The following is an 11190-nucleotide window of genomic DNA, read 5'->3' on the forward strand; positions in this document are numbered from 1 at the left end:
TCGGTGTTTCATCCACATACTCTCCCTTTGACTAAAATTTTTAGAATGGGGAGTGCTAGCCACACTTTCTGTTGAACACTTTCTCTAATACTCACTCTCTTATTGGTTTAAATCATTGTAGGTCTACACATTGGAAATAGAACACACACAAAATAGTGGGACATACATTGATTTCATCCAATAGAAGTGTGGGTGCTAGAGAGTGTTCAAAAATGAGTGTTGCTAGCATTCCTCTTTCTATAATATACTATAAAAGTTAACTAGAGTTTCATTTAATTTTGCTACTAAAAAAACAAGTTAATTGTTTTCTGAGACTATAGTCTACTTTCCCAACTTTCCCTTTTTGATCCATCTATGGGTTTAAAATCTGAGGTGTGAATCACAATTTCTGACTACTTGTTCTTCCACATTCCAATTTCTAATCACTTCACGAAAATTTGCAAGAACTATTTGATCTCTGTCATCCAGAATGAAGCATTGCAACAACACAAATTAACAACAAAGGCGGCATACAATGGACAAAATATTAGAGAAAGTACAATGCCTAACATATACTTTAAAAAGGAGGATTCAAAGAAATGTTAGGCTTGTTATGCATGTTTGCAATGTAATGTATAAACGACTTTATCCCATATTTGCAATGGGTACAACCCCTTAAGATCAGAAATTTTCAATCCAAAGGTTCTTTAACGGAGAAAGTCTGTGTTTAGAGAAAGAATGTGCTATTATTGATTGATTTAAATCATTTATTTAGACTAAAATGTCTCTTTACAATTATTAAGAGACCCTCCAATGATATGGCACATATCCATTTAAACTTCTTAGTGGTTGTTCACCTCTTTCCCCTTCCACATTCCTATAACTCTCATTAGTAAGTGAAGCTATTATTTCTCGGTGGTCTTCAATTTTCATTATTCATCATGTAAAGTACACACGTAAAGAGAATAATACAAAGGTCATATTTTCTTCACTCTTACTCTTTAGTGGCTATAGCTTAAATTATAACTATCATTTTTCCTCTCAATTTTACCTATGTTATCTTAATTGAAAAAATTAAATACTTCTTCCATCCCTATATGTAAGCACTATTTGCCTCTATTAGTAAGTGATGCTATTAATTAAACAAACCATTTTTTTTATTTCGTTTTATATTTATAAGTTACTTCAACAATTAATTATCCTATTGGCCTGTATTTTTTTTACAGGCTGAGCCATAGTCTTTTCTATATCACAAAGAAATTTACTCAATTTGTTTTAACGGAAGAAATTTACTCAATTGTTTGTAAGTTTTTTTTTTAAGCGGATTTTTTTGTGTGGTTTTAAACGGAATTGTTACTAGTAAGTTTGTAATCTACTTTTCATTGCAAGGGCCTGCTGGCCTTCCACATTTCAAGCTCATAGTCATTAATAGGAAGTTACTCCTACTCCCTCCGTTTCAAAATATAAGCAAAATTTACTTTTTAGGTTCATTCATTTAATGATGTATGTAATCCATATTATAAACCACATACATCATTACCACATACATCATTAAATGAATGAACCTAAAAAGTGAATTTTGCTTATATTTTAAAACGGATGGAGTATAGCTCTTCCCACGTTTAACTTATTGTGCAATGATAGAATAGAATATTTGTCATAATTAGTCTTAATGATTTCCCTGTAATTATGCTGTAACATAATTAGATAGTTGACCTACACTTGTATATATACATAATATTCAGTAATGAGAAAGACAAGCATTCCATTATCTTACATGGTATCAACCCTAATCGATCCCTCTCTCTAAAAAAAATAAAAAAAATACCAAAACCAGAAACGTGTGTTTCTTCTCCTTCCTTGAAGCAATCCTCGCCGCAACAGGACCTCTGTTCTCACCGTCCGCCGCCGCCGAACACAAAGACAATTGTGTCTCTCACCATCTGTCCTGTTCGTGTCGCCGCCGCTGCGACCCACACGTTTTCGTTCACCGTTTCGACACTTCCGACCCACGCGTTTCAGATCACTATTCGCGACTCCGGCCACTGTTTCGACACTTCCAACGAAACCACCACGTCGTGCATTCCCTCCTCCACGTCGTAGCTCCTCTGATTCGGAACCCAACTCTTGTTGTTTCAAAATTCTGCTTCGTGTCGTGACAATTACTGTTTCGAAATTTTGTTCGTGACAGTTTTTGTTATTTGTGTTCAATTTGTCTCTGCACCAGGTTTACTGTTCCTAATTGATTTTGCTGCCAATCATGTATGATTCCGACGATGCCAGTACAGCCGCTGCCACCGGTGGTTCCGGCCAGCCCAAGGTCACCATGCTCAAAGGTTCAAAATCACTGCCCTTGCCGTCTCCAATATTAGGAACCACATTCCTATTATTCTTGAGATGGAAAAAGATCAATATGGAACATGGGCTGAATTGTTCCGCATTCATGCTCGCTCGCATCGAGTCCTTCATCATATTGTTCCCTCTGCAGGAAAAGAACCACCAGCCCCTACCGACGCCGAACATGAACAATCACTACAAGAAACATTAAATTTTCCCAGGGATTTTGACAGGGTCATGAAACCCCTGGGAAATATCCCACGGCCTAAGCGAAGGAAAATCCCTGGGAAATGGACATTTGGGAATTCGGGACCACATACATTTTGACAGGGGTTAACCCCTCACAAATAACCACACGCCCTGGCTTAATTTGAGCGGGAAAATGGATTCAAATTTGGCTGACAGGAACAGTAGTTGCAGGAGGTGTACAGAGCAAAAAACTAGGGCTTATAACACGGTCTGCCCCTCACATAGCATAAAGCAGCAGAGAATCTCTGCATTTGGCAGTTAGTTGTCTAGTCAACTGCACAAAAGTTGTACAGATCTGACATGACAGGGGTAAACCCCTCGGTTTTGCCGTGGCATTTTTTCTGCCTATATATCCCTCTACCTTGTGCATTACTAGATGTTTGAGACTTAGAAAAAATTTACTCCTCTATTTCATCTATACATTATACTAGATTTGGTTGTTGTATAAACTTAAAAAATATAAAGTGAAATCTACTCATTTTCTTCTTCTTTAATTCTCTGTTCATTTTCTATTTTCATTCTTTGCTGTTTCCGATTTGGTTGTTGTATTATTTGCCTTGCATCTGTTCAGGTTGGTTGTGTTGAGTTGTTGTGGTTTTTCTATTTCAAGGTAGGACTTTTTCTATCTGCCCAACTATTGTTGTGGATCTTGTTGTGGCTGCCTTGTTCTTCTTCTTCTTGTATGGCTAGTTAATTAGCTTTAATGATGTTTGCACTAAAAAAAAATGAAGAAGAGATGAGAGCAGCGGCACCTATGTTTGAACAAAGAAGAGATTTTGTTGCCCACATATAATTGATGGAATTAGGGTTTAGTTTTAATTGTTGGTGTTGGGCCGTACAACCCATTAGACTTTTATTTGGCATATTGTGTGTCTTTAACTATTGTAATTTTTATTTTTTTTTCCTTAGAATCTTTTATTAATTCAAACTAATTATTTTTCTTTATTTTTTAACATAAATTTTATTAATAAAAATGATTTTTCAAATAATTAATTATATCTCAAAAACAATTTTTTTATCATTTAAAATAAATTTTATTTATTAAAATGATTTTTGAAACAAATAATTGTATTTCAAAAACAATTTAAAAAAAATCGATTTTTTATTAATTAAAATTATTTTAAAATTATATTTAATTGATTAATAAAAAATTCGGTTTTATAAATAAAACATTTTAAAAAAAAATTAATATACTGTTTACCAGGGGTTAAACCCCTCGCAAGTCCTTGGTTTTTTCTGATCTGATTTGACCTTCCATCAGTCAGTCAGCGCAGTCAGAGCAGACTGCACAGTTGCAGAAAAAAGTGAGGGAATATGCCAAGGGTTATGACAAGGACAAAGTCAGGCCATATGCCAGGGGTTTAGCCCCTCGTTTTTTTCCCCGGGGTGTAACCCCTGGCAAAATGTTAGCGACGAGCGGTTTTGCCAGTGTTTTTGCCCTAGGAAAATTCCCTCACATACGTCCCTTTTCCCACGGATTCTGTCCTTTTCTCAGGGATTTTGCCCCTGGAAAAAGGTAATGTTTCTTGAAGTGAATGGACCACTCTTGATGCCACCGTCCTTCAGTGGATTTATTCCATTATTTCTATTGATTTGTTGACCACTATTCTAGAACCCAACTCCACTGCAATGGAAGCATGGAATCGTTTGGAGGACATTTTTCAGGATAATCAAAATGCTCGTGCTGTCACTCTTGAGCAAGAGTTCTCCAACACTCGCATGGAGGATTTTCCCAATGTCTCTGCTTACTGTCAGCGTCTTAAGATGCTATCTGACCAGTTGAGAAATGTTGGCTCTCCTGTCAACAATCACCGTTTGGTTCTTCAACTGATATCTGGTCTTACAGAAGCTTACCGCAGTGTTGCCACCTTGATTCACCAGAGTAATCCTCTTCCTGCATTCTATCAAGCTCGCTCCATGCTCACTTTGGAAGAAGCCGGTATGGCTAAGATGGCAAACACAGGCTCTCATGCTGCCATGCACACCAGTCAACCGAAACCTGCTGAAGACACCTCTCAGCGTGGCAACCGCCGCCCCAGCAACCGTTCTCGCTACCGTGGCAACCAGGGTCGTGGAGGGGGACGTGGTAACCACAGTGCACCTCAATATGAAGCTCCTAATGCCCCCTCACCTTGGTCCGCTCCTCCTTGGCAGCAGCAACAACGGTATCCAGCCTGGCAACAGTGGGGTTGGACTCCACCACCATGGATTATGCCTCCGTGTTCGTATCCCACGTCTCAGTGGACACTTCCTACCGGTCCTCCTAAGCAGCCAGGCATTCTAGGACAGCGTCCTCAGGTGTATGCAGGCTCTACCTCATCTCAGATACTGACAGACATTGAGACAGCAATGCACACCATGTCACTCCACACTCCTGATAATCAGTGGTACATGGATACTGGCGCAACATCTCACACGGCCGCATCACAAGGTAATCGCTCATCTTATTCTCCAGTAAGTAATTCAAATCAGAAAGTTATTGTTGGCATTGGCCATGGAATTCCAATTCACGGCACCGGACACACACAAATAACCATATCTCACCAACCCCTTCACCTTAACCATGTCCTACATGCCTCGAAAATTATTAAAAATTTAATTTCTGTGAGACGACTCACCACTGACAACAATGTTTCTGTTTCCTTTGACCCTTTTGGTTTTACTGTCTCTGATTTACAGACGGGGATCACCCTTCTCAGATGTGATAGCATGGAGATCTTTATCCAGTTACCACTTCTTCCAGTTTTGCCGGTCTCACTTCGCAAAAATAAGTTCATATGTTGTGAACCTTTTAATTCTTCTGTTGTCTGTGACTCTTGTGTTTTAGGCAAACATGTTGCCATTTTTTGATTCTCAAACTACGACATTGATGCCTTTTGACATTTTACATAGTGATTTATAGACGTCTCCAATTTTAAGTTCTGTTGGTCATAAATATTATGTCTTATTTTTAGATGATTTTACAAACTTCTTGTGGACTTTTCCTATTAGCAGAAAATCTCATGTGTTTGAAACGTTCAAGTCACTTACTCAACTCATTCAAACTCAATTTTTGCAAAAAGTCAAAACATTTCAATGTGACAATGGCGGTGAATATAACAATGAGCTTTTTCAAAAATATTGCATTGATCATGGCCTTGTTTTTCGTTTCTCTTGTCCCCACACATCCTCGCAATGGGAAGCGGAACGAAAAATAAGAACCATTAATAATATGATACGCACTATGCTAGCTCATTCTTCTGTTCCCCCCGTCATTTTGGCATCATGCTCTTCACATGGCAACTTATCTGTTAAACATACTTCCATGTAAAACACTTAAAAATCAGTCACCAACACAACTCTTATATCACCGTGACCCCACTTACACACATCTACGAGCTTTTGGTTGTCTATGTTATCCTTTATTCCCGTCATCCACCATTCATAAGTTACAACCCCGCTCTACTCCGAGTGTCTTCTTGGGTTATCCCTTAAATCATAGAGGTTACAAGTGTTATGATTTGTCAAACAGAAAATTAATAATTTCGAGGCATGTTATCTTTGATGAAACTCAATTTCCCTTTACCAAGATGCATTCCCCCGCGCCGAACTCTTATCACTTCCTAGATAATGACCTACACCCTTACCTTATACACCAATGTCAAAATCAAATATTACCACCTGTCACACACAACCAATCAACACCAACAACCACAATTGATCAACCTACCTCATCAATAAACCAACAGTCCCCATATACTGCCTCTCTGACCAGCTCGTCTGCTACACCTTCCTCTACCCCACCATCACCAATCCAACCACATCCACCTCCACCTACACGAACCATCACTACCCGTAGCATGAAAGGCATTGTAAAACCTCGCAAGATTTTTAACTTATCAATCTCTCACTCTGACCACACCATCTCTCCCATACCTAAAAACCCCAGACTAGCCTTATCCGATCCGAATTGGAAATCCGCAATGCAATCTGAATTTGATGCACTTATTAGAAATAAGACATGGGATTTAGTTCCTCGTCCTTGCGATGCTAATCTTATTCGATGTATGTGGATTTTTAGACATAAGAAAAATTCTGATGGCTCATTTGAGCGATATAAGGCTCGTCTTGTAGGTGATGGCAGGTCACAGGTTGCAGGTGTGGATTGTGATGAGACTTTCAGCCCGGTGGTTAAACCTGCTACCATCAGAACAGTGCTCACCATTGCTCTCTCTAAATCCTGGCCAATTCACCAACTGGATGTCCAGAATGCCTTTTTACGTGGTGATCTTAATGAGACTGTTTACATGCATCAGCCATTGGGTTTCCGTGATTTTCATCTTCCAGATTATGTGTGTCGCTTGAAGAAGTCACTTTACGGTCTCAAGCAAGCGCCCAGAGCATGGTACCAACGCTTTGCTGACTATGTGTCCACCATTGGTTTCCAACATAGCACATCAGACCACTCTCTCTTCATATATCGACAACAGTCTGACATGGCCTACATTCTTCTTTATATGGATGACATCATACTTATCACCTCTACTCATGCCCTTCGTAAGTCAATTATGTCACTCTTAGCATCTGAATTCGCGATGAAGGACTTAGGCCCCCTGAGTTATTTTTTGGGTATTGATGTATCTCGTCATCCTGATGGACTTTTTCTTAGTCAAAGCACCTATGCTTCTAAGATCATCGAGCGTGCTGGCATGACATCCTGTAAACCGTCTGCCACACCTGCGGATACCAAACAGAAACTCACACCTCCTCTGGCACACCTTATGAGGATCATTCTTTATATCGCAGTCTTGCAGGAGCCTTACAATACCTCACGTTCACTAGACCTGACATCTCCTATGCAGTTCAACAAATTTGTCTTCACATGCATGCACCCAGCACAGAACACATGATTGCTCTTAAGCGCATTCTTTGTTATGTACAGGGTACCATACACCTTGGTCTACATTTACCACCGTCCCCTATTCCTAAGCTGATCTCTTACACCAATGCTGATTGGGGTGGATGTCCTGATACTAGACGCTCCACATCTGGGTCTGTGTTTTTCTCGGTGACAATCTTATCTCTTGGTCTTCCAAAAGGCAGCCTACTCTCTCTCGTTCTAGTGCTGAAGCTGAATATAGAGGTGTTGCAAATGTTGTCTCTGAATCCTGTTGGATCTGCAACCTTCTTCTAGAGCTCCATTTTCCTATTCCTCATGCCACTCTGGTATATTGTGACAATGTTAGTGTCATCTATCTATCTGGTAATCCTGTGCAGCATCAACGTACCAAACATATTAAGATGGACATTCATTTTGTTCGGGAAAAAGTAGCTCGTGGTCAGGCACGCGTACTTCATGTTCCCTCTAGACATCAGATTGCAGACATCTTCACAAAAGGGCTCCCTCATATTCTGTTTGATGATTTTCGGACCAGTTTAAGCGTCCGTGAACCTCCCGCTTCGACTGCGGGGGTGTGATAGAATAGAATATTTGCCATAATTAGTCTTTATGATTTCCCTGTAATTATGCTGTAACATAATTAGATAGTTGCCCTACACTTGTATATATACATAATATTCAGTAATGAGAAAGACAAGCATTCCATTATCTTACATGCAATTATGCTGAACTCTTTGAAATTGAATATAAATGAATAGCCTCTCCTATTGCTTCATATGTAAAACCTACCTTTCAATAACATGGCTTCTTCTTCCACTTCCACCAAAGTCTCCATGAAGCTTCTTATCGACACAAAGAATGAGAAAGGTCTCTTTGCTGAAGCTTCAAAAGCTGTCGTAGACTTTCTTTTCAACTTGCTATGTTTGCCAATCGGCACTGTTGTGAAGCTGCTAAGCGCCAATGGCATGGTTGGTAGCTTAGGAAATCTGTATAAGAGTGTTGAAAACCTCAATCAAAATTACATGCTACACGACCAAACTAAGGATGTTCTCTTAAACCCAAGAGCTTAAAGTTCGTCAACTGAAATCTCTGGCTTCCTTACTCAGAATGATACCAATGACGACGAAGGAACTAAGTTATAGATGTGCACTAATAGATGTAGTTTTCAGGTGACGTATGATAACAAAACTCGATGTGGCTGCGGCTATACTATGAACAATGAAGTACGTTATGTCGGAAATAAGAAGGTTGCTGAAAATAAAGCTTCCACCAATATTAAGAGTGGGTTTGTGAAAGACGTTATAACTTTCATGGTTTTGGATGATTTGGTCATTCAACCCATGTCAACCATATCTAGCATCACACTGCTCAACAAGTTCAATGTGAAAGAGATTGGTACTCTGCAAGAAAAAGTGGTTGAGATGGGGATGGATGAGGTAAGTGTATATACAATGTGTAAACAAACTTAGTCTTTTCTAAAATTTCTGATTTGTATTTTTAGATTTATATGCTTTTTTGGTTACAGGGAATCAAGTTGCTGAAGGCTTCTCTGCAATCCAAGATGGTCTTGACAAGTGTTTTTCTCAAGAAGGAAAATTGATATGAGAGGAAGAACAAGACGGATCTTTTGATTCATCTTCAAAATGTTAAGATAAAATAATGCGGATTTTAGTTTTGTTTTTGTTTTGTAGTTTATGATGCTACATTTGCTTGTGATGCTTTCTACTTCGTTTGAATAAAAACTCGATGATCTATCATCCTAATCTTGTTCTATCTTCAATTCAGACTTGAATTATAAATTATCACCAACTTATAGTAAGTAACTTGAGTTCCATAAACATACTCACAAACCATGGTGTATTCTCACAAACCATGACTTTTGAAATATGTTATTGGTATAGGATGATCCATTCCATACATCAAAAATACCAGTCACATCACATAATCAATTCTTATTGACGCAAAAGCTACCCTTGCCTGCTTCAAATAAACGCATGTTTGGAGTTAAAATCACATCAAAGAAATAGAAAACCAAACATATGGATTTGGATCAAAATTGCACTTTAAACTCACGTTTGATCTATGATATTTTTTCCCTTATTTCTCCCTTTGTTCTTTGGAAAATAAACTTTATCTTTGGAATTTTACATTCACTGCATTGAAACTTTAAAAATAGAACATTTGTTAGCATAACCTCTTTTGCATAGTTTCAATTCTCTTCTATCCTACTTTAGATGAATGTCTTATTTGGGTATTATATTCAATTAAGTTAAATAATATAGACAATATAGACATCCCTTCATTTTAAACTGGTTTCATTTTACTCCATTAACTTGTAAACCTGGTTACTATCAGAAGTAAAAAAAAAATAAAAAAAAAAATCTCAAATGTTTGTCACAACTACAACAAGGTTATTCAGTTTTTTCATTAAATATCAACAAGATACTTTAGTAACATGCATAAAAAAAAATTGCACTTAACTAATTTTGTAAATCCCTAAATTACTTCTTTTTTTTTATAATAGTGACCAAAGGTTGTAGTAATTGACATCATTAGGGTCCACGACCCTTACTTGAAACATTTAAGTACTCCTTATACTTTGTATTCGTTTTGATGGTCTAAGTATTATTCGTGCTTCGCTTTTTATTAACAATGACATGCATTTGTTTGGCAGCTTAGAAAATCTATATCATACTAGTACTACTGTCCAAAACCTCAACCAGAATTATGTTCTTTGATCCAACAATTCCAAATGATCACAATCTAGGAACCTCGTTTTACATGTGTCCAAATGGATGCACTTATGGTATTACATCGTGTGATCAATGCTCACGACATATGAACCGGGACGAAACACGTCATGTTGCTGTGAAAGATCAAAATGTAACTTTCATATTGATGGATGATTTAGTTATCCATCCTTTCTCACCAATTTCAACTATTACGCTACTAAAAAAGTTCAATTTCAAACAACTCAATAACTTGCAAGAAATGGTGGTTGAATTTGGGATGGATGAGGTAGATTAACTTGTCCTAATGTATTTTTGTGTATATACAAATAAGGGTAGTTTTTGTGACTTGTTTTTACGAGTTTGTGAATGGTTTTCCTTGAATAGTATTATAGCTTTATTTAGAAAATGCTCTTTTTTGGAGACAGAATATGAGTCTTATAACAAACTTCTTTTTTGAAAACTTAGAAACTTCATACTCAGGACATTTTTTTTTTGAAGGAACAAGGGACATGTGCTCTAATTTTGTTTTTTAATTTTTACTTGAAATGTGACACAATTCAAACTCGTTTGTGTTAATTTTGGGCAAAGGTTCTAGTATATCGAAATTTGGTTGGGAGGTAAATAAAGTTTGACAATAAATTATTCTACCAGAAATTGAACTTGGGTCTTTCGGTGAATATCATTAACCTTGAACTCAATCAATCACTTGTGATAATTTCCCTTAAGCCTTATTTATGGATTCTTCTGTGTTATAAAAAATATATATTTTGCTCTTTCATTTTCTAAATATTTTAGTGATAAATTGTTTAATCGATATTTTTTTTTTTTTTGTAGGTACCCAATCTGATTGTTGCTTCTCTGCAATCAAAACTGGTATTGGCAAGTGATTTTCTGAGAAACATTATATGGGATCCGAAAGAGTAGTTTGTCTTTTTCTTATCTTGTATGTACTAATATTATCAAAATGGGTACAATGACAATTTTGGTTTTCGACTATTATGTTCTACATGACTA

General features: G+C 37.4%; 1 protein-coding gene and 1 pseudogene across 2 annotated transcripts; both read left to right on the forward strand.

Moving 5' to 3' along the window:
- Nucleotides 1-1726: 1726 nt before the first annotated feature.
- On the forward strand, nt 1727-5415 carry LOC146936182 (uncharacterized). Its single transcript, XM_085749155.1, has 3 exons — nt 1727-1759; nt 2263-2506; nt 4100-5415. Exons 1-3 carry the CDS (start codon nt 1727-1729, stop codon nt 5413-5415), a joined length of 1593 nt encoding a protein of 530 aa, XP_085605281.1.
- Nucleotides 5416-8244: 2829 nt separating this feature from the next.
- On the forward strand, nt 8245-9263 carry LOC146936183 (uncharacterized; annotated as a pseudogene). The gene is made up of 2 exons (XR_015033138.1): nt 8245-8880; nt 8970-9263. The product of XR_015033138.1 is annotated as an uncharacterized LOC146936183 (transcript).
- The last annotated feature ends 1927 nt before the right edge of the window (nt 9264-11190 follow it).

The sequence above is a fragment of the Medicago sativa genome, chromosome 3 (assembly GCF_051527215.1).
Source record: "Medicago sativa cultivar Bolivia chromosome 3, Bolivia_mono, whole genome shotgun sequence".
In the NCBI taxonomy this organism is placed as follows: domain Eukaryota; kingdom Viridiplantae; phylum Streptophyta; class Magnoliopsida; order Fabales; family Fabaceae; genus Medicago; species Medicago sativa.

What these genes read in the sequence shown, in the direction of transcription:
- LOC146936182 (XM_085749155.1), top strand. Translation starts at nt 1,727, where the DNA reads ATGAGAAAGACAAGCATTCCATTATCTTACATG. An exon ending in GCATTCCATTATCTTACATG is followed by an intron (nt 1,760 to 2,262) that starts GTATCAACCCTA and finishes CGACGATGCCAG; the next exon opens with TACAGCCGCTGCCACCGGTG. An exon ending in TACCGACGCCGAACATGAAC is followed by an intron (nt 2,507 to 4,099) that starts AATCACTACAAG and finishes TTTCTTGAAGTG; the next exon opens with AATGGACCACTCTTGATGCC.